Here is a 22,557-nt window from a genome sequence, read left to right on the forward strand (position 1 = left end):
GGCACACCTGGGGTGGGGACCCCACACCCAGCACCAGGGCACAGCTGGGATGGGGACCCTGAACCCTGCACCAGGGCACAGCTGGGATGGGGACCCTGAACCCTGCACCAGGGCACACCTGGGGTGGGGACCCTGAACCCTGCACCAGGGCACAGCTGGGGTGGGGACCCCGAAACCTGCACCACGGCACACCTGGGATGGGGACCCCACACCCTGCACCAGGGCACACCTGGGGTGGGGAACCTGAACCCTGCACCAGGGCACACCTGGGGTGGGGACCCCGAACCCTGCACCAGGGCACACCTGGGGTGGGGAACCTGAACCCTGCACCAGGGCACAGCTGGGGTGGGAACCCCACACCCTGCAGCCCCTTCCTACACCACCAGAGCCCATCCCCGCAAGAACCACCTGCCTGAGGACAGCTGTGCAGGACAGGGATGTGCACTGGTGGCTTTGGTGCCCTGGGGGTGATGGGCATGCAGGGTGGGCACTGGGTGTGCAAGGTGGGCACTGGGTGCTGTCACAGAATCACGGAATTGTTTAGGTCAGGAAAGACCTCTAAGATCATCAAGTCCAAGTGTTAACTCACCTCAAAACCGTGTTCCTAAGTGCCACATCTGCACGTCTACAGTACCTCCAGGGATGGTGGCTCCACCACTTCCCCGGGGCACTCTGTTCCAGCCTTCACTTCTCAGTGAAGAACTATTTCCTAATATCCAACCTCAGCCTCCCCTGGTGCAACTCGGGGCCGTTTCCTCTTGCCCTATCGCCTGTTACCTGAGACAAGAGACCCCTACCTGGCTACCAGCTCCTTTCAGGGAGTTGTAAAGAGCCGTAAAGTCACCCTTGCCTCGCCTTTCCTGCAGGCTGAACAGCCCCGGCTCCATCAGCCGCTCCTCCTCAGAGTGCTGCTCTCCATGTCCCTGGCTGGGCAGAGTCGGGCTCCTTTCCCGCTGGGCACCCCCTTTCCCGCTGAGCACCCCCTTTCCTGCTGGGCACCCCTTTCCCTTTCCTGCCCCCTTTGCGCCAGGCGCTGTCCCCTGCCCGGACAGCGGGGCTGGCGGTGCGGCTGGAGCCGAGCGCTCTTCCCCGCCCCGAGGAGCGCCGGGACTCACCCGAATAATAACAATAATAGGGATGTAGTGGTTTGGGGAAGCGGAGTCTCGGCCCCTCCGCCGCGCCCGGTCCCTGCGGAGCCGCTGCCGCAGCGCCCGGGGCCGGCCGGGGCAGCGGGACCGGGGGCGGTGCGGGGAGGCTCGGCCTGTGCAGCCCCCTCCCTCCCATCTCCCCTCCTTCTCTTTCCTCTCTCCTCCCCTCCCTCCCCTCTCTCCCTCCTCCCATGCCAACCTGCTGCCGCCTTTGTCAGCGCAGCCCGGCGCTATGGCATCCTGCCGGGGCTTCAGGCTCGGGCTCTTCCTCCTCCTCCTCCTCCTCCTCCTGCTGGCCGGGAAGCGGCTGCTGCAGCGGCAGATGCAGCCCTGACGGCCGCGCTGCCCGCGCCAGAGGCAGGCGGAGCCCGCAGGTGAGCCCCAGGTGCGGGAGGGGGCGCGGGGCGGTGCGCTGGGGGAAAGGGGCACCGGGGACAAGCCCCCGTGATCTCCATCCCCAGGGATGCGCTGAGCACCCGGCGGTGCCCGGGAGCGCGTTCAGCACCGGCTGCCCCCGCCGGGCTGGCAGAAGGAGGAGGAAGCGCAGGTAAGAGACCCCTCAGGTCCCCACCGGTGCCCCGGGGTCCTGCCTCTTTGTTAAGCTCTCTAGGAAAAGGGGGTGCTCCAAAATCGTGAAACTCCGTCTGGGACTTTGGCAGCTCCACTTTAGTCCCGCACATCCGGATCTGCCCAAGAGTGGGTGACCCTTGGGCTGAGCCCCAGGCACCCCAACCCTCGAACGGAGTCTGAAGGGATGGGGATCAGGGAAGCTGGACCCACCAGGGCAAGGGAGCAGGGTGGCAGTGAGATTGTTATAGACTTGCTGTGCAAAAATCCAGGTTGCCCACAGATGGGATAAATTGCTCACATTTAATTAAATTAGACTTTTTTGTGTTTGTCTGTCAGTATTTTTAATGGTGTCTCCCTATACAAAAAATTCCAGTAAAAACGTGGCTTGGATGTGGCTCTAATGATGTATGGGGAGGACAGTATTTGTGTGTGCCTGAATGGGCCAAGAGTTGGCAAAGAATAACCAAGAGTATATGATGCAGTAATAATTCCAGTGATTTATTTCACAGTTTTAGAATGATTGTTTGCACTTTCCCAGATCGTAGAGATACCTTAACCTGGATTGCATAACTGAACCATGCAAATAATCAGATAATCAGCCTAATGTTACTGTGCAAGAAAAATCAATGGCAAACCCTGTTCGACCTGAGCTCTTGCACAGCCGCGAGGGTCCACTGCTTTTATCCACAAGTTCCCTATCAATTTAGGCACTCAGATCCTTTAAAAACCGCTGAATTCTGGGGTGTTGAGGCAGCTGAAGTGTTGTGCAGAGTCCTTTTACAGCAGAGCCTGCCTCTGGTAAGGAGCTGGGTTTGTAAAGCGCGGTTTCCCAGGGCTCATTCACGCAGGATAAGAGCCAGAAAACAGCAGCTTCTTCCTGCCGTGCTGTTCCCAGCGACCCCCGGTGACCCTCGGAGGAGGCTGGCACTGGCAGCGGGATGCTCGGCAGATGCGGGGTGTGTGCGTCCTTCCCGGCAGCACAGGCACCGCGAGCTCCCGGCACGCAGGGGCTCCTTCCCTTCGGCTCTGAAGGAGTGAATAAAAACCACAGCAGGCAGCCAGCACCCACCTCCACCTGCCCCAGGGAATGAGCCCACCCTGCTCCGGAGGAGACAGCCTGTGCCAGACTGGTCAGGAGGAGTTTTCTCATCAATGAAAGGTGGAGAGGAGCAGTTGCCATTGCACGGGCAGGGCTCCAAAGTGTGTGTTTTAGTTTTCTTTTTAATGAGCGGCAGAAGGCTGGAGGGAGGAGGAGGAGGAGGAATAAGGTGTGTGGAAATGGGCATTGTTTCCCTGAGTGCCTGCTCCTGTGTCTGTGTGCAGTGGAAGCCAGATGGGGCTCGAGGTCCCCATTCCTTCATCAGAAATTTCTTAATGTTTTGACAGAGAAATGAATTTATGAGTGTGGGAGAAAACAAAAACTGAATTCCGTCTCGACGGGTTACATTTCATGTGAGGCAAGCGTTGCCTGCCTTGTTTTATAGTATCTGGTGCTGGGAAGGCAGGCTGAATGATTTATGAGCCCAAGTTAATAGTAAAACAGCATATCACTGGCTCTGTATTAATGTTCTGCTGTGCTGAAGTGGCTGGCTCTTTCTGAGGGGATTTATGCAAGGATCACTCTGCTGTTGCATTGCTGTAGTGACATTCTGGGGTGGCCCGTTTGTCACCGTGGGGGGGACAAAACAAGGGTGCTTTTTCCCTCTTGGCTGGCAAATCAAAGGGAGAGTCACATCTGTGTGGTAGCTGCACCTGCTGTGGATATTGGGAGATGGGGAGAACAAATGTCAGTGGCACAAAGAACAGAGGAGGAAATGAAGGAGGAAATAAGAGAAGAAGATAACGTGGTCTGTGTGGCAGTGGCCGTGATTCAGACTCGTGCAGGGCACCTTGCCACCCTGCAGCTGCTCAGGGAAGTCGAGTGGTGGGACTGTCTCTTGAATCCTGTGCTGGGGTTTGTCTGCCTCAGTGTGTGCTGCCCTTAGACCCTTTGGCAGGGCAGGGTTTGGGCTCAAGGAGTCACAGGAAAGCAGCCAGGGCAACTGGTAAGCAGTACTAATTCCATGAATTCCTGTGGATGGCAAATTTATAGGGTAGGCAGCAGATGAAGGGAGCACCCTCACCCCACTGCTGATTTGGGAGGTGGTAAGGATGGGAGGTGCATTCTGGCTTTCCTACAAGGAAGCAAGATGCATGAAAGAGTCTGCAGATTCCCCTGGTCTGGAGAACCACAGGGGAGAGGTTTCATGGAGGCTTGGTTCCTAAAGACACCAGAAAATAGAACAGTATATTCCCTTTGTGCAGCAGAGAGCTCCTCTGGGGATGGAGCTTGCAATTGTAATATTCTTGGACTTCTCCTCCAGAGGCTGAGGCAGTGGGCTAGTGGTAAGATGAGAGCTCAGTTCATTGCTCCTGGTGCAGGGCAAGAAGACATCGATTTGTGGTAAGTCTGGAGCTCATCTGCGTGCAAGGAGAGCCAGCCCCCATCGACTGGCTGTGCAATCTGATGCTCCACAAGCCCATGCTGGGATATAATTGTGCTATTAGAGCAGCAAATGTCAAATCTCGGGAAGCTGAGTCAAAGCGACCCTTCCAATGTTAATATAACAAAATCATTAAGGATGAAATGTTAAGTGGCTCCTTTGGTCAGAGATGGTCTTGGTGGAGATAAATAAGCCAGATCCCATCCCTTTGTCCGGGGAGCTCCATGTGTCTGGAGACCAAAGTCAGTTTGGGGAGGGTTTGGGGGGTGTGTGTGGCTGCTGGCAGTGAGGGGAAGGCACGAGGACATTGGTGGAATTGAGGCCATCTGAGGAGACCCTGTGTGCTGCTCTTGCTGTGGGTGCTTCCATTTGCTTTGCTGCTTTTGACTGATTCGTGACCCTGTGCCCTCTTTAAAAGGCCTTCCTGTGCTCATTTCAGAGCTCTGCATTTATGTGCCACGTCTAGCTCTATTCTGGTCCTGCTTTGAGAGATCCTGAATGAACGTGGACATAATGGCTGAGATGGTGCTTGGCCAAGTGCTTGGCACCTGGGACGTGGCAGCTCCTGGGCTGGCCTGCCAAGAAGCGCCCGTCTTTGTCGCAGGCTGTTAGGAGGCTTGACAAGAGGCAGAGGAGCTTAGTGTGCCACTAAAAATTCTGGCACTAGGTTTTCACATCCCTGAACCAGGAAACAAGATTCCAAAGCCCTTATATATTATCCTTAGGGGTAGTACATCCTGTTCTTCACAGCCCCAATCTGTTGGTGCTCCACTAGCAGCAATGTTTCTGATGCTCTGGCACAAGGGAGCACCAGTTTCCATGTTCAGGCTGAAGCCCAGAGATATCTTTCACACCTAAAATTCTCTCACACTAAAAAGCTGTTTGTGAACAGCCAAGGGGTGAAGAAGAAATTATTACAGCTCCTAGCTAGCTTTCTTTTTCTCAAGGCCTATATCTGAGTTTGCAACCTGCCATTTCAGTTTCCACCTCCCATAGCTGAGTCTCAGTTGAATGAACTGGCTGAATTCCCACCTGAGCAGGTTCAGCTCTCTCCTGGTCACCCTTGTCTCAAAGCCTCTGTCACATCCCTGATCTCTCACTGCTTTATAGCTGACTGCCACCTGCCAGGCTTGGGTCTGGGAGCACAGGGGTGGGACTGAGCTAACCCAGCCTAGCTGGGCTCTCCTGCTTTGCCTCTGTGCTTCAGTGCCTCTGCCTTTCTGCTTGTGTATGGATTGGGGCCCCCAAAACAAAGGTCCTTGCTGGTGCTAAGTACAAGCATCATGAGATTGGGGATATGCAGCAGGGCTTCCACTCAACTTACTGAGCTTGTCATCACTCAGGCTACACCTGAGTTTTACCAGATTCATGGTGTTTAGAAACCTGAATTGAAGTTAAAACCTCTGATGACACAAAGAATGGCTTGGTGCAAAGCAAAGATTTTCAAGAAGCTGTACCTGGGATATCCTTACTGGGATGAGAGGGTAAAGACAGAAGGGTGGGGAACAAAATGGGTTGACACTTTTCAAAATACATTAGTGTAAACTGGCTACTTGGGTGTTTTAGCAGGAGTGTGAGTGGGGAGAAGGCAGGCTGCTGGCAGGCCAGTGCAGGGTGTGCATCAGGCTGTGAAAATGTATATCCAGGTGAGGGGCTGGCAAGAAGCTGTGAATTTACAAATAGGAGGAGATAGTTGCTTTTGCTGGTATTCAGCCTGGAGGTGACAAAAAGACATATTTTCACTCCTGTCCCAAGTGGCAGATATATAACATGCAGAAAATTGACTTGGAATGCCAGCCCCCTATCAGCTGGGAATGTCTCTGAGCCCCACCCGTGAAGTTTATTCTGTAAGAACTTGGTAGCCTTGGTGGTAACTAGCAGAGTTTGGACGTAGCATAGGAGCATCATTAATGGTGGCATGTCAGAGAAATACAAAGGCAGGCTGTGAAAGAGGCTGTGCCTCCAAGCACACTCTGCTGAGAGAAAAAGGATACAAGCACCCTCCTCCAGCCTTTTGCATTACTTCTTGGAGCTGAGCACAGAACAGTAAAACATTTTTTCTCCTTTGTCAGCTGGCAGAAGAGTTGTGCTGCTATGCATAATACAGGAGCTTTAAAAGCAAACATGCATGCAGCAGAGGTGTTGGAAAATCCCTGTAGCCATTGCTTTCTGAGAGCTGTGTTTACAATCACAGAAATACATCCACGTTGCTGCTGCTCAGCTCCTGGTCACACACAGTAGAGAGATGTTATTTAAATAAACAGCCGAGTTCATATGGAGACTTGTTTCGTATTCTTTTGGGTAACTATCTGTTATGACAGCTGAAGTACTCTGGCTTCTGACACTGATAGCAATCACTGATGTGTGATGTCAGGGCAGGAGATGGAACAGGAGCCCTGGATTCTGGAGTGGTGCTCAGGAGTCCTGAGGTCTTTGACCAGAAGGTGCCTTTTAGAATGAGTAATAATAAGCCTTGCAATGTTGACTTCAGTGCTTTGCCATTTGGGTGGATATTCTGCACTTGATGGAGGAGAGGCCAGTTCCAGGGGTCATCTAAGGGTGGCAGTGAATGGGGGAAGATAACATACCTTTTTGGGAGACTGAGAAGATTTTTGTCATTCCTATCAGTAAGAATAACAAAGACAGAGTGACCAAATGTAGCAATTGGCAGACTGCATCAGCCTGTGCTCTGTCTTTCCTAGTAGCCAACAGTAGAGACACCGACAAGGATATTTACAATAGATGGATGAAAAATCGTCAACATCCTTTCCTAATCCATAATAGCTAAAGGTTGTTTTCAATTCTGAAAGTGCAGGGGTTTATATTCTCCCCAAGATGTTTGCTAGTGTTAGCTGTGCTTGTTCATGCTATTCCTGTTATCCACATAAATGTGAAGCTTTTGCTCTTCACCTCTGCCCTGTCATTTCGGGATGGTGAATGGAAATGCACTTCTAGGCTTCACTGGGAGCACATCACTGAAGAGGATGTTCTCTGTCCTTGATATTTCTCTGTCTTCAAATCCATCCTGATTGGCAGCCAGCCCTCTAGCATCTGCTGGATTGGTTTCAAGGTTCAGTAAGATTTATTTTTTTTTTAACTCCTTCTGTTCTTTGCTAAATTTTGGACTTTAGAGTCCAAACGGGGCCCACACACACTTTTCATGTGGGACCTGGCAAATTTTCCATTCTTGAAAAGGTATTTCTGGAAAAAATATGTCAAAGTATCCAAAGGAGATAATTCAGAGCAGAGGAGAAAATAATGGATTAAAGCAAGCAAGATGGCAATTATGTTCTCAGATAACTTCTAAAAACATGTCAGAAGTTTATTGACAGAAAATCTTCTTCAGAGCCATTTGCATTCAGATATGAAAACATGTCATGGTGCAGTGGATCAGCCCTGCTTAGGCTAGGACTGAAATGATTGCAGACAATTTGATGCTTAAACTGTGCTTTGAAACTCTCATAAGTTGGTAAGAAATTCTGTGCTGAAATTCTGTGCAGGCTATTGTCTATCTGCCATTAGTTCAGCCTCTCCAAAGCTTCCTCTGCTTTTTCACTTGGTTGCTTTAGTAGACATTGGCATAAAGGAGCTTTCTCAGATAAAATCCCGATTCCATTTAAGTATTGATTTATTGGATGCTGGGATTGCAGCCTGAAGTTCAGAACATGAGGATGGGTTATAAAAGCACGCCCTGGATGGCATGGTTAGGGAGTCAGGCCCCATCTCTAGCTGAGTTGCAAGGCCCTGGGTGTTACCTGTGGGTGATTTACAATCTTTTTTGTGTTGCTGTAGAAGTGGAACGTGGTTTCCAGGCTAAACGGCAAAACACACTTAAGCCATGGAGTCCAACCAGGAATCCTCACTCTTCCTGGTGAAGATACTGGAGGAGCTGGACACAAAGCAGAATACTGTTTCTTACCAGGATCTCTGCAAGTCCCTGTGTGCAAGGTTTGATTTATCCCAGTTGGCCAAGCTCAGAAGCGTGCTGTTTTACACTGCTTGCCTGGATCCTAATTTCCCAGCGACTTTGTTCAAAGACAAAATGAGATGCACTGTAAACAATCAGCAATCAAAGAAAATCATGGTTGCAGCAGATATAGTAACGATATTCAACCTCATACAAATGAACGGGGGAGTGGCCAAGGAGAAGCTTCCAGTTGCAAGGCACAAAGTGAAGAAGAAGGAGTCCTTCGAGTCCTGCAGGTCTGACACAGAGATCTGCAATATGGCAGACTGTGTGCCTGACTGCGTGCCCAACTGTGAGCTCAACGACCAGGACTTTAACCGGGGCTTTCCTGTCAGAAGGTCTTCAAAATGCAGAAAGATGGACTGCAAAGACTGCCAGCAGTTTGTCCCCTCATCAGAACCCAACTTCTTGCTTGGTGTTAATAAGGACATGAAGGGCCGGGCTGCCTCTCTGGACAGGCTGCAGGCACTGGCGTCCTACTCCATTGCCACGTCCCCACCATGTGAGATGCAGAGTACCTACTTCCCCATGAACATTGAAAATGAATCTATTTCAGACCAGGATTCCTTGCCTATAAGTGCAGGCTTAAAAGAAACTTTCATTTCAAATGACGAGCCGTTCATGATGCAGTCGTGTGTCCAGAAAAGAAATATATTCAAAGAAGATTTTCATAATCTGATTACAATATCTCCCAACTTAATACCATCCAACAAAGCACCAGAAGATGGGCACAGAGAGCCTCAGAACAGGAAAGAAAGCTCTAAGCAGACTTTCTTCAACCACAGCTTTGAAATGCCATACAGCAGCCAGTACTTGAATCCAATTTATTCTCCTATACCGGACAAAAGGCGAGTGAAGCATGAAAGTTTAGATGATCTTCAAGCTTCAACATATTTTGGCCCAACTACTGTTCTTGGACCACAGGAAACCAAAAAGTGGACTGGAAAGCCAACCAAGCAAACTGCCTGGCCAGCTAAAAGCTGGAGTTTAAATACTGAGGAGGTCCCTGACTTTGAACGCTCATTTTTTAATAGGAAGCAGTCTGAAGAGAAACCACGATACCAGAGTTCGAGCAACCCATCTCCAAACTTTCCTTCAGTTGACAGGCATCAGTCCTACCTAAATGCAAAGGATCAGCAACCAATTATGCAGGCAAACTATGCTGTGAAACCCAACGGGCATAAACCTAAGGAAATTCCTTCCATTCTAGATGTGGAGAAACACGAGCCAGTCAAAAAGTTTAAGGATAAAAGCATTAACTGTACTTCTGTGCAGATCTTAAGCATTGACAGGACCATGAGTGTTGGGACACAAACAGAGCAGCAGGTTCTGGAGCACAAGAAATGCAAAGATTTGTGTGCAGCAGGCCAAGCCAAGTACGGCGAGCGGCACTCTCTGAAGCAGTCAGATGATGACTCTGAAATCGTGAGCGATGACATCAGTGACATTTTCAGGTTTTTGGATGACATGAGTATCAGCGGGTCCACGGGAGTGATGCAGTCCTCATGCTACAACAGCACTGGTTCCTTGTCTCAGGTGCATAAATCAGACTGTGAGAGCTCACCTGAGCACAATTTGACTAAGATCTCCAATGGGAGTGCCTGTAACAAACTGGATAAAGTGGTCAGGGCAGATGTGAGTAACACAGACGATGAACTGAAAACGAGTGTCTGCAAATTAGTCTTGAGGATTGGTGAAATAGAGAAGAAACTGGAATCTCTCTCAGGTGTCCGAGAAGAAATCTCTCAAGTCCTGGGAAAATTAAGCAAGCTGGATCAAAAAATCCAGCAGCCAGAGAAGGTCAGTGTACAAATAGATCTCAACTCTTTGACAAGCGATGCCGCGTCAGATGAGAGCAACTCCCCGCAGATATTTCAGTGCCACAATACTCCTCATGGAGGCAAACTGGAGAATAATCCAGAATGGTGCTGTTCAGATGCCAGTGGAAGTAATAGTGAGAGTCTTCGAGTAAAAGCCTTAAAAAAAAGTTTGTTTACTAGGAGATCATCAAGATCACTAACAGAAGAAAACAGTGCGACCGAATCCAAAATAGCAAGTATTTCAAACTCTCCCCGAGACTGGAGAGCTATTACTTACACCAACCAAGTTGGCATTACAGAGGAGGAAGTGAAAGAGAGAGATGGAGGAGAAAATAAGGACTGGCACAGGAAATCTAAGGAGGTAATTTCAACTTTAACTCACATAATAAATGCATAAAAATAATGTGGTTATGAATGCCTTCCACAGTCATCACAAGCCTCCGGGTATGACAATGCTTTGCCTTGCCATGTTATGCCTGCCTTTATTGTAATCATAATTGAGTGATTTTGTACCTGTAGGTTCTTGCTTGGCAGCTGCAAAATGGCCAAGTTGCTTCTCAAAAGCTTTGTTTTTTTACAAAGAAAGGGTGGTAATGTGGGTGACATCTTGGGAAGGTGATGGTATTTTTCATCATCTGCAGCAACATAAGGAGGCCTGGTAATTACCTTGGTGAAAAGGGTGTGGGGAAAATTGAAATTGTCTAGTGATTGTTTTAGAAGGGATATTTTGAAATTGAATCGTGATGGCTTTTATCAGAGAAGTATGTACATATTTAAAAGCCAACAAAATAGATTCATGGATTCAAATCCCTCAAGGAAAAAACCCTTGTATGTGTGCTGTGAGATGCTCATTTTAGTTATGTTCTCTCTATCTGACTTTCATGGTCATTTAAATGAATCTTCAGCCTCCTGTTGTGGAACTGCAGCATAGCTGGGCTCTTGGTTTGGCTGGGCAGAAAAACTCTGCCCATGCTCCCAGCAGCTTCCCTGTGCCCCCTTCACTGACCCCATGGATGTCCTTGGGGCTCTGGGTGCTGCTCTGTGAAACTGCAGGGGTGGGTGCTTGTTTCTGTTTGGGGAGGGGGTCCTGCAGCCCCTTGTCAGCTGTGACCACAGGACAGGCTTGCTCTGCCCTCTGCACTGGGGTGTGAGGGCAGAGGAGGGTTGAGAACAGAGAGGAAGAGGTTTGGTGGAGAGAAGTGCATTTGGGTGAACAAGAAACCGCAAACCATGGGTTATTGCTAGACTGCAGAGGGGGAGGAAGGCCATCCTTAGTCAGCCCAAACCTTGGCTTTTGTGTACATTGCTTTGCTTAGGATGACATGCTGATTTTGAGAGTCCCTCCCAGACTCCTTCAGTGGCCTGTGGCTGACACTGGATGGTACCATGGATGCTGCAGTGTCAGGTGGGGGCATCCCTGAAGAATAATTCACGTTAGGATTTGATCTGGAAACAGAAACCTGGAAGCCTGCTTCTATCTCTCAGCTTTTGCAGATCAGCTGGGCTTCTCTGGTTGTCAGGGCCATTTTCAGAATATTTTTTTGATCTCTGAACAGCACAAACCCTAAATTTCTTCTGCTGTGTCAGCATTGTGTTCATGTTGGAGTTGTGTCTGTAAAATACCTGAATACCTCTTTGGTTTGTTTGTGAGAAGAAGGTGGGCAAATGGACGAAGGCCATCCAAAACCTTTATCCTAGCCGGTCTATTTTTTATCATATGGTGCTTCTGAAAGGAATATCTCTGTCTTTTGTGTTTAACTCCCTCATAGTCTTGTTTTTTCTCTCAAATTCTTTTAAACCCTATTGCAGGCAGACAGGCAATATGAAATCCCACAGCCACATAGACTCTCTAAACAGCCAAAAGACGCTTTCTTGATTGAACAAGTCTTTAGTCCTCATCCCTACCCTGCATCACTCAAGTCACACATGAAAAGCAACCCTCTCTACACAGACATGAGGTTGACAGAGCTGGCTGAAGTGAAACGTGCCCAGCCATCATGGACCATAGAGGAATACACGAGGAATTCGGGGGATAAAGGCAAGATTGCCGCCTTGGATCTACAAGTGAGTCTCATTTGTTTAATTTGAATGGCTTGATTGCAAATGGATGTTGCCAGAATATGCATTTAAGAAGGGATTTGAATAGCTCAGGAAAGAGCTGTGGATTGTTGAGCCTCTAATCTCGCTGATCCCTATCCATCCTGGCCAGGGACTATAAAGAATGTGAATGTTTTGTTTCTGAATGGTGATCCTTGGCAGGCTGATGCTGCCAGCTTATTCTGCAATGGAGAGATGTCTTCTAAGCCATCATGGCTTTAGTAGCTCTAAGGAAGAGTTGGGGAATAAGGGAGTGCAGAGGTGACCTGGTCCCTAACTGCAGCAAGGCAGAGTGGTGCAGGAGCTGGGACTGCTGCCTTTTCCTCTGAATTATTCACAGGGAATTGCAATGTTAGATTTGTTTTTTTTTTTCCATTTTACTAGGAACACAAGACATCAAATACTTGTAGAAGTTGTTCAATACCACGACTGGTTTTGAAACACGTCACTGTGGAAGCTTTGAAGTGGCTGTTGGAAACCAGCCAGGCAACTAATGCTGTGTCTAGTTTGCATTTTGGTTCAGCTTGGAAGTCTGCAGGCTCTTGTGCAACAAGCAGAGGAGACACATTCAAATTTTGCATTAATGTTTTCCCGACATGAAATCACAAACCTGACATAAAATGAGCACCCACATTGGATACCCTGTGTAGTCTGGTGAACACAACACATCTTTTAGGAAGGAAGGTATCTGAGCAGAGGTTTGAAGAGGAGACCTGAAGGACGACATGCAAAATGTGTAAAAACCAAAGAAATGTCGCACCTCTTGGTCTCAAAACCTAAAATGTGTCACACAGTGAAATCCACATTGATGTGCAAATCTCTGTGTATCCTTTATATGCACTTTGACAGTAGAATGTAGGACCAGTGGGGAGGTCTAGTGCTGACCTCGGGCATTTTGGGTTCTGTGGGGTGCAGCCGTGCTCAAAGAGGGAGTCTGCTTGTCTCCACAGCTTGTCTGCCAGAGAAAGCAGCGTGGAGGAGTCTGAGACTTTGCTGCTCCATGCCAGCCCCCAGTGGCTCAGTGCTGAGGTACCTAAGCCAGCTCCAAACCCATCAGGCTAATCCCTAGGAAAGCATCGGGATGCTGTGCCTCAGGACCCTGAGCTGGCTCATTTGGATTTGAAACCATCACTGACACAGTGCTGTAGTGCAACTGCCATGAGTGTTGGTGCAGGAATTTGTGCACAACAAATTCACCTCTTTGCTTGGCTCATGCAAACTTCCCTGTCCTCACCATCTCCTGCTCCTTGCTGTGGCTAAAGTGCACTCTGAGAGAAACCAAGCAGCACAGGGAGCAGGCTGCATCTTTCCTCAGCTCCCTGCTGCTTTTTGGGTCTTAAAAGCTTTAGATGGCTTACTAAATTCCTAACCCTGGCATTGCAGGCTGTGTCTAGAGTAGGAATGGGCTGGGAGAAGTTCCTCTGCAGCAGGCAGTCACACAGCATCACTTACCTGCTGTGTGAGGCAGTAAGGGAGGTGATATTTGGAAGCAAAGCCCCTCTGGGAGAAGTGTTCTCCATCTGCTCCTCGTTGGGCTGTTTTGTTCTCTGTAAGCAGCTCTGCATGGCTGTGAGCAAACCAGAGAAATCGGCTTATTGCCATCATTTATCTTTAGGATAAAGGTGATAGAAGTTTACTGGTTTGATTCTCTCCCTCCTAAAAGGTTGTCAGAATTGCATCTACCCTGCAAAGCCCATGTCTAGACTTTATAATGGAGCTTACTGACAAACTTAAAAAATAGACACAGACTGATGAGTGGGGTTTTTTTCCCCAGTGATTAAGTTTATTAGAACTGAAAGTAAATACATTATGCCTTAATGAACATTCCTACGTCTGGCAATGAAATGGGAAAGGAAGCTGATTAACAGTAATGGGCCTTTTTAATAATGCATCTTCCTTCTGAAGTAGTTAAAAGGTCAATGCCAAGGCAGATGGGTCCAAAACTGCAATTTCCTTGAAGCATACTATTGCTATCTTTGGGGTTTTTCTACCTTTGTTTACTTAAAATTTCCCCTGGAGCCTGAGGAGTCTGCTGGGTTTTCCTCCAAAAAAAGAAATTGCAAAACTAGTCAGGCCCAAAGCTTGTCCCAGGTGTGGGCTCAGTGTGAGATTCATTGCTTTGCTTTGTGTATGATGATCCACTGGGATCAAACAGTATCAGGCTATTTTCTGATGCCTTTAGAGATGAGATTGCTGCCTTTTTTCACAAGGCTGAAACAGGTCATTCCAAGCCCTAAAGATACAATCACAGGTGTGGCTGATAGCCTCTGTTTCAGCATCCTAACACTATAATAGAGGTGTCCATTAAATGATCATAAAACCATTGCTCGATTTTCAATGTTTATTTCTGAGATAGCTATAGAATCACTTCTTTTAGTAGTTCTTTACATAAAACAAATGCTGCTATCAGGAAAAGCAAAGTTTCAGCCAGTAGCTTGTGGCCACAAAATCTGAATTAGTCAATTAAAGGCTAAAGGATTAGTCAAATCCTTCTCAAGGCAGCTGGAGTTTCTTTGCAGAGTCCAACAAGCTTTGGATCAGGACTGTTACAAACACAGAAATGGTGTCTGTTAGGCTATTCTCACTGTCATATTTTTATATGGAATCTTTTTCATTTTTTTTTTAAAGAAATGGGCTTTTGGAGCCTCAGATAAAGGAGACAGCTTTGGGGAAATGCTGTCATTTTTGAAAATGTTCTTTTTGCTTTACTCCTTTCTGCTGATAAGTTCAATATAATGTGTAGAGTTTCAGTTTCCCAAGTTTTCCCTTTATTTTCCTCTAAAACAGAGGTTAAGGGGGAGAAAAAACAAGCAAGGTTAAAATAGAAAGCTTTAAGAGCTCATAAATACTTAGGAACAAAAAGCTGTAAGACAAAAAAAAATAAGTAATTCAGATGGAAATACTGATGAATTCTGCAGGTTGCCCGTGTCCCCAGGCAATGCCATTCCAGAGGAGGGGTCTGTAAATTGCCCCTGCAGCAGGGCTGGGTGCTGGGTGGGGCTGGGTTATCACGCCCTGCAAGCAAATCATGGTGACAAAATTAGGGTTAGCTTTTTAAAATGTAGTGCATGAGGAGCATATATTAAGAACCTTTCCCATCAGCTGAGCTTTAATAATTTAAAAATTATTAACAGTAACAGGCCGGCACTTGCTGACACCTCTGCTGTCGAGCAGATTAAAGAGATCTTATTTAAATGCCATCCAAGATGACGAAGTTTCCGGTTAATCAGAGGTACGTGAGGGATTTTGGAGCAGAATCTTACTGTTGCAGGAGCCTATTTTTTGCAGTATTTTTTTTTACCACTTTCATCAGCTTTATGGAATTGGGACCAGGAGATGAAGGGGTGTGAGAAGTGGCAATAACCCACTTTATCCTGACAGCAGATCCAGGTGCAGCTGGATACGTCTGCTTTGCTCACTTATTTTATTAATGACAGGCCCCAATCAATTAACAACCGTTTCCTTTCAATTTTTAGACTCAAGAATCTTTAAACCCAAACAACTTAGAGTACTGGATGGAAGACATTTACACTCCTGGCTACGATTCCTTGCTGAAACGGAAAGAAGCCGAGTTCAGGAGGGCAAAGGTTTGCAAGATCGCTGCCCTGATCGCGGCGGCCGCTTGCACGGTTATCCTGGTCATCGTGGTGCCCATCTGCACCATGAAATCCTGAGCCTGGGCACACCCCTGTGACCCCCAGCCACCTGTGGCTCGCATAGCTCACGCTGTGTGTCGAATGGCTGCTGGCAAAACTGTGAGCACATCGCTAAGGGACGATGCTCTGAGGATATCCCGGTGGAGGATGGAGGTGGAACGCAGAACAAGTAGAGATGCATTTTTGGAAAAGTCCTATTTTAAATAACAGACTGTGTGGTGGGGTTAATGGGAACTCGGTTCGATTTTTATGCATTTTTAAAAGTGCAATATTTTTTTTTTCCTAAAGGAATGATATAGTGTTTTACAGAATCAGAGACTGATGAGAATCCAGGCAAGAGAGGAAAGTTGTCTGAGCTATGTTGAGGTGTGGGTACATGGAGGTAGCACTGTATAGAAGGGAATGTTCTATATGCATCACATCGAGGAGCTAGGGAAGTCTTAACAACTCTCTACAGTGTTGAAAACTCTGAATGTATTGTATTTATTTTATAGTATTTATGTATTTCATGATCATTTGTTTGAAAGCAGACTGTGTAGCTGTGAACAGAGTTCATTCCTACGTTCAGATTAAAAAGGGCTCTTTGTATTTGGTCTTGCCCTAAGACCCACTCTATCATCACTGAGTACTTAGTTAAGTGCAATGTGCTGCAGACCAAAAAGATTATGTTTTAAAGCAATCACAAGAGGTTTTAGTTACTTCTGTTGAATAACATTTGCATAGAGCTGGCAAACTTGCCTTGCCAAAAGGGTATTCTTTACCTCTGCAGACAGTGAAATTGTCTCAATTTCACTCCTGCCAGCAAGCAAAGCTGGCAAATCAAAGCAACGCTCTGTAAAGTTCTTGGAAATGTAATCTGAACAGTTACAATTTTTTTCCCCCACAAAGTCTTTGTGCCTTTTTTTAGACTCTAGGTTAAATAGAACTGTTTAATTTTTTGCTATTTTAAGCCCATAACATAAATCACAGCATAATGGGTACTAATGGAGGTCCTTTTCCTGCAAGCCTTCTATACAGTTCCGAGTGCTCCTCAAGCAGCAGAGCTGGTGGTTACTGAGCACTTACATTAAGGGCACAATTTCTCAGCACTGGTAGAAACTTGCTGCTGGTGCAATGCATTCAGCACAGGGAGAACTTTTGCTTCCCTCTTGCTAATGTACTTAAGAATGATGGTTGAATATTCTGGACAGCAAGCAGTCTGTAGCCCATGGGAAATGTCCATTTGATGCTTTATCCCAATGCAAATAGCAGGTTCAATAGAATTCTCAAGCTGGGACAGAAACCTGTCATGGTTAGTGAAAGCAAAAAACCCAGACAGTATTGCTCTTCTGTCAAGTATAGGAAAAAAAAAAAAAGATTTTCAGGAAATAGTGTGATCTTCCTCCTTGGGGAAGGAGATTCTTTTAGTGAATGCTCTTTGTATAGGGTAATTCTGGTTTCCTCAGAAGCAGCCTCCCTACACAATGACACAGCAGCTAAGAAAGCACTGGATGCTCCTTCCTCTGGCTCTCTGGGATGTGCTGCACTCACTGTTTGTTTCTGACTGGTTTAAAAAAAGTATTGAGGGAAGGGTGTGTGGGAGGTGAAGGCTTTGTTGTGACTTTAGATGTGTGTCAGTTCATTCCTGCAGTTGGAGAGCTGTTTGTGTGCTGCTCACGTGCTGTGCTTTATTTAGGGATAGGTGATTCCTGAGACTTGATCTATCAGAAAAATAACTGTAAGCACAGGGTTGGATGTTCCATCAGCAAATAGAGAACAAGAATAGGCCCACAGACAAAACCTGTGCCTGCCTGGCCTGAATCCTGACCCAAATTCTGTGACTTTGGCCCATTCATAATACTAAGCTAATTTCTCTTTCCTCCCAGATGCTGCAGGATGGAGTCACAGCAGGGAGGGAGCAATTCACACTGTCTATTTTAGGCTGCCTTTGGTTATGGTGTGATTCAGAGCACCTGAGCACAGGCGCTCAGGATCCGTGCGTAGTAAATGTAGGCAGGTGGAGAAACCTCTGGGGACAATTCAGAGCTGCCAGCAAGATATCTAATATTAGACATGGGAAAAACACTCTGGAGGACACTGCTCTGCAGTTTACCTCATGCACAATTTAGGTTGATTGTCTATGTAAAAAAAGCTATTCCTGGTTCCAGGTAATGTCAGGAAGCCCTCTGCCACCCCTCCTTGGCTGCTGGAGGGAGCAGAGTGGGGGCACAGGGTCAATCCCCATCTGCCCACACCAGCAGTGACAAGAGCCTTGGAGGGGCAGGAGGAGTGGGCACAGACCCCCTGCCCTCTCCAGCCCCTCTGGCCCTGCTGCCCCCAGCCCCAGATCAGCAGTGCTTTCACCAGGGCATCTCAGTAATCTGATTTTAGAAAATATTACCCTAATATTACCCAGGGGAGGTGGGAGATGGGTGTGGGAGGTGTTACTGATCACAAGGTTTATCTGTGCAACTCATCCAGCTGGCACCAGATGAGTCTTTGCATTAGAGGTGCCCAAAACCCTGGGAAGGCTTTGCAGGTTATGGAGCTGTGGGTGATGTGAAGCTGGCCCAACCCAAGCACTCAACATCCCAAACATCCAAGCTGCCTCCTAATTTACTGAGGTGCTTTTGCCCCTCCTTGCTTTGCACAAGCAGCCAGTGGCACCCACTCCATTGGTCAGTGGTTTCCTTACACACCAGACTGGTTTGTCAAGGGTTCCCTCCAGGAGCCTGAGGGAGCTGGGAGACCAGAGCCTGAATCCCTGCTCCACAAACACCTCTGTGACAAACACTGCCCTGCCTTCTCCTCCACTCCTGGCAGCTCCTTGGCACCCCTGGGATATGCATCCCGAGCCATTCCCAGTGGGATTTGGGTCTGGCACAGAGCCCTTCTGAAAACAGGCAAGGAGATGGAGCAATGGGATGCTGCTGGAGGAGAGCAGAGCCTGGCTTCCTGCTCCACAAACACCTCTGTGAGCCACTGCCCTGCCATCTCCTCCACTCCCTGGCTGCCCTGGCAGCTCCTTGGCACCCCTGGGATGTGCATCCCGAGCCATTTCCAGTGGGATTTGCATCTGGCACAGAGCCCTTCTGAAAACAGGCAAGGAGATGGAGCAATGGGATGCTGCTGCTGCTGCTGCTGGAGGAGAGCAGCCAGGGAAGGAGGAATTCTGCACAGAGTGTACAAACTGGGTGAAATCCTGACATATTAACCTGCAAGAATATTGTGATCCACCTTGTGAATCAGTTACCAACTAGAATACACTGTATACCATATGATAGACTTTTGTATAAAAAAAAAAAAAGAAATTCAAGCTATAGGTACATTGTAATCCTTGGTGTGATTGAAAAAGTGTCCTAGATTGTATTACTTAATTAAAATTATGATGAGCATATTGAACTGTTTTTCGTATTTATGCCTTATAAACTTGATATATTACACATGATAAAATGAAACTGCAAAAACTATAAGAAAAGATATTCCATTTTGGGGGCAAATTCCATTTTGCTTTTCCTAAAAATAAGAGTGCTGCTTTAAATGAGCTTAATAAATCATGTGTGCAGAAGAGCAAGAGTAGGATATGTCCCCAAATGACTTTTTAGGATTTTTTTTTAATGGGGCTTTGGTTAATGTACTATGTAATAATTTTATTTTATAATGTTACTGTACAATGTTGCATTTTGGTTCATTTAAATATAACACCAAATAAACTTGAAAATTACAGTGTCCTAAGTTTTAATGAAACTGTTATAATAATTTATTACTCCATTGCTTTTTCTGTTTTTTTTTTCCCCAGGGACATCAAGATAGCCATGGGATGTGAGTGTCTCAGTGTTAGATAACTAAGCAGCCTATCTAGTTCTTGGCAGAATTGCTAATGGATTTCTAACTTGTGAAATAATAAGATAGCAGAAGATAATGAAAAATGAGTTTGTTTGGTTTCTTTTAAAAGCTCCTTTGCATCACATTGTTTGGGCTTCTGGAAGATTAGCTCTTGACACTAATCATATTTCATTTTATAGGTTATTTCATGCCTGAGTTTTGCCATATCAACTGTTTTAACAAGGTCATGACTAATATTTTGGTACCTCTTTAACTTACATGTTTATGCAACCTCTGTCCCTTTTATGTCAGTCTAGAGATAAGTGTTTATAATCACCTGTGAACAGGCAGTCAGCTTGCTTAGGGTCCCTGTATGAATTTAATTTGCTGCTTGTGAGTTGTTATTTGCAAAATCAGGTTGTCTTAAAATTCCAGGTGTTGAAACAGAGGTAGAGCTGAACCTACCACTGTCAGAGGTTGCAGAGGGCAGCTGTGGAAGAGGACTCACAAACAATGGGCAGTGACATGAAAACACAGAGATGTGAGATCCTGAACTCCTCCTCTCTGCTGCACAAACACCTTCAATGTGTTGGTTTTGTAGTTTTGGTCAGGATGGGGAATGCTGAGTGCTCTCTGCAGGGCCACACCAGCAGCTCCCACCTTGGGTGCTCACGTGTTGTGAGTCAGGCTGCAACCACAGGTCCTCATGGAGGGGTTATCCATCACAATTTGGTGCTGGTTTCAGTTTTGGAGATAGTTTTGCATTAATTTGCACCAATGGTTTATCATGGGTTTGCATCAATTTCAGGTTTTTCCCTTGTACCCATCAAGTCCAGGAGCTTACAAGCAGGAGTGCCCTTTTGATTTTTAGATTACAGCATGAATCCAGGAGCAGGAACATTCATAAAAATGCTAAGTGGGACCAGGCTCATGCCAAAAAATCCTAAGCACTCTGGCACAGCCTTCCTCAGCCATGAAGCTGCGTATATTGGATATATAGATCTCATCTGGGTCGTCGCTGTGCTGGAAGATGGAGCAGCTGCCAGGTTTCTGTCTGCTGGATGGAGTCACTGAGTCTCAAGGTAGAAGAAAACTCCTGCACACAATGTTGTATTGGCAACCAAGGCCCAGCCCCAGGAGCTCAGTGCTGCTTTGAATGTGTCACAGCAATCGATTGTGCTGGTTGAATAAATCCTTGATTTCAGATCGAGCTCTGGTGAATGGCTCTGGCTGTTGCACAAACAAGTCACAAGCAGAATATTGGATCTAAGGGCCATACATTTCCTTTTGAGGAGCCCCTGTGTCTCCATCCAATTGCATCTGCAAACAGAAGAAGGGAAAGCAGGCAGTGCCCTGTCCGTAGAGGTGCGCTCCTACTGAAAGGAAAGGTCAGTTGTGTTGTGTGCACTTTGGGAAAAGCCAAGCATCTGGGGAAGCAATTGTGGAGATGAGGTAATTTTTTAAATTTTGTTTTTTCCTTGCTGCCTTTTCAGGAAAGACCACTTTATCTTGTAAAGTGCTGCTGTGCTAGTGGTTCTCCAGCAAACTTGGCTACTTTGGATGACTTCTGAGACACAGGACAACTTGATATCTTGCAGGCTGTTACCTGAATCTACAATGTTCACCTAGTTACTGGAACAAAATCTTCAAACAAGGAAGAAGTGGGCTGTCAGCAGCCAAACTCCTTCCATGAGTAAGTTCCTTATGGTTTTATTTATGTTCAGTACAGTACAAACTATGTGCAGGAGGGGCATGAAGCTCTTCCAGAAGCAACAGTACATCCACACCTTCCCAACAGCCACAGACTGAGATTTTCAAGGGAGACCAGATCATGGCCTTGGATGAGCCCAGCCCAAGAAATCAGCTGTGCCTGGACTGTGCATGGCACTACAAGGCACTGCTGGTCCTGGTGGGCAGCAGTGGATGGTGGGGAGATGTGCAAAGCACTTTCTGGATCAGGGAAGTTTTCTACAAGGCATAGCACAGTGCAGGGTTGAGGAAATGGTGGGCGTCTGGAGATGTGGTTGCTGCTGAGGCTGGGGGCTTTTAGAAATTAGGAGCATTGTGGCAGCAAATCCCCAGTCCTGCTCCTCCCTGCCCTCCTGCACCCTGGACCTGTGGATTTTGGGATATTTCTCTGAGGCACTAAGCAGGTCTTTGGACATACAGTGAAGGCTCAGATCTTGCCTTTTCTCAAAGTTAACCAGATTTCCTCAGTAAAAAGAGGGAATTTTTCTGCCAGACATTAATGCTTTGGCCTCAGCATTAAGAAAAAAATCCTGGGGTCTGTGATCTCCTTATCCCACTGGAGAGGCTGACAGCACTACGGGAATGTGACCTGGCCCCTCTTCTCATCACCCCCAAAACATCATGAGACAGCCCTGGAAATGGCAGAGCTACAAAACAAGTCCCATTTGCTTTCACACTGGGCTTTGTGGGAGCCACATTTCCTGCCAGCCTCTGCAACCAGAGGGCTGAAAACTGATTTCATTTATTAAGGATGGAAATATATGGGTGAGCTCCTCGAGTAGGAACACGCAGTTCTGATTGCTGGTTCTTCAAGAAAAATGGAAAATCCTGCTATTCACAGCAGAATTGCTCTGTTTTCCCTGCTCATTTTGAGCCTGTGTGCAGTGTGCTGTTTCCCAGCACGTGGTGGGGCTCCAGCCTGTGCCCACAGCAGCAGGTGTTCCCCTGGAAGAAGGGGAAAAGAGGGAATTACATGCAGTAAAAAAGAGGGACTAGAGAGATGCTAATTATTTTGTCTGTCCCTGGAAATTATGTGGAATCTGCTCCTTTTTGAACAGCTTTGCTGCAAACTCTGCTTTAGTGACAGACATATCTCTGCATTGAAAAATCCTCCTGATCTGCTGTCCTGCCAGACTGTCACACTTCCAACAATAACAGAGATTCATGTTGTGCAGCATGTTCTTCCTCATGTAATGTTGGGGGGAGAGGAGAGAACCAAGGAAGCTGAGTCATTTATCTTCTTTGCTTGTCTTGGTAATGAAA

The 22,557-nt window shown here is 47.0% G+C and overlaps 1 protein-coding gene across 2 annotated transcripts; it reads left to right on the forward strand.

The window, feature by feature from the left end:
• Window positions 1-1,280: 1,280 nt before the first annotated feature.
• MINAR1 (membrane integral NOTCH2 associated receptor 1) lies at window positions 1,281-19,451 on the forward strand. Of its 2 annotated transcripts, XM_054642307.2 has the most exons (4): window positions 1,296-1,522; window positions 7,994-10,349; window positions 11,798-12,052; window positions 15,562-19,451. In XM_054642307.2, exons 2-4 carry the CDS (start codon window positions 8,040-8,042, stop codon window positions 15,757-15,759), a joined length of 2,763 nt encoding a protein of 920 aa, XP_054498282.2. In that variant the 5' UTR covers window positions 1,296-1,522; window positions 7,994-8,039; the 3' UTR covers window positions 15,760-19,451. The 2 variants fall into 2 exon arrangements, with proteins under 2 accessions (XP_077041531.1, XP_054498282.2); XM_077185416.1 differs by lacking the exon at window positions 15,562-19,451 and having other exon boundaries at window positions 1,281-1,522; window positions 11,758-11,955.
• Window positions 19,452-22,557: the final 3,106 nt, after the last annotated feature.

This window comes from Agelaius phoeniceus, chromosome 13, assembly GCF_051311805.1.
Source record: "Agelaius phoeniceus isolate bAgePho1 chromosome 13, bAgePho1.hap1, whole genome shotgun sequence".
In the NCBI taxonomy this organism is placed as follows: Eukaryota; Metazoa; Chordata; class Aves; order Passeriformes; family Icteridae; genus Agelaius; species Agelaius phoeniceus.

Bases quoted from the DNA above. Each gene is read 5' to 3' on its own strand.
- MINAR1 (XM_054642307.2), top strand. From the start codon at position 8,040: ATGGAGTCCAACCAGGAATCCTCACTCTTCCTGGTGAAGATACTGGAG. The intron at 10,350-11,797 runs GTAATTTCAACT...ACCCTATTGCAG, and splicing joins GGCACAGGAAATCTAAGGAG to GCAGACAGGCAATATGAAAT. The intron at 12,053-15,561 runs GTGAGTCTCATT...TTCAATTTTTAG, and splicing joins TTGCCGCCTTGGATCTACAA to ACTCAAGAATCTTTAAACCC.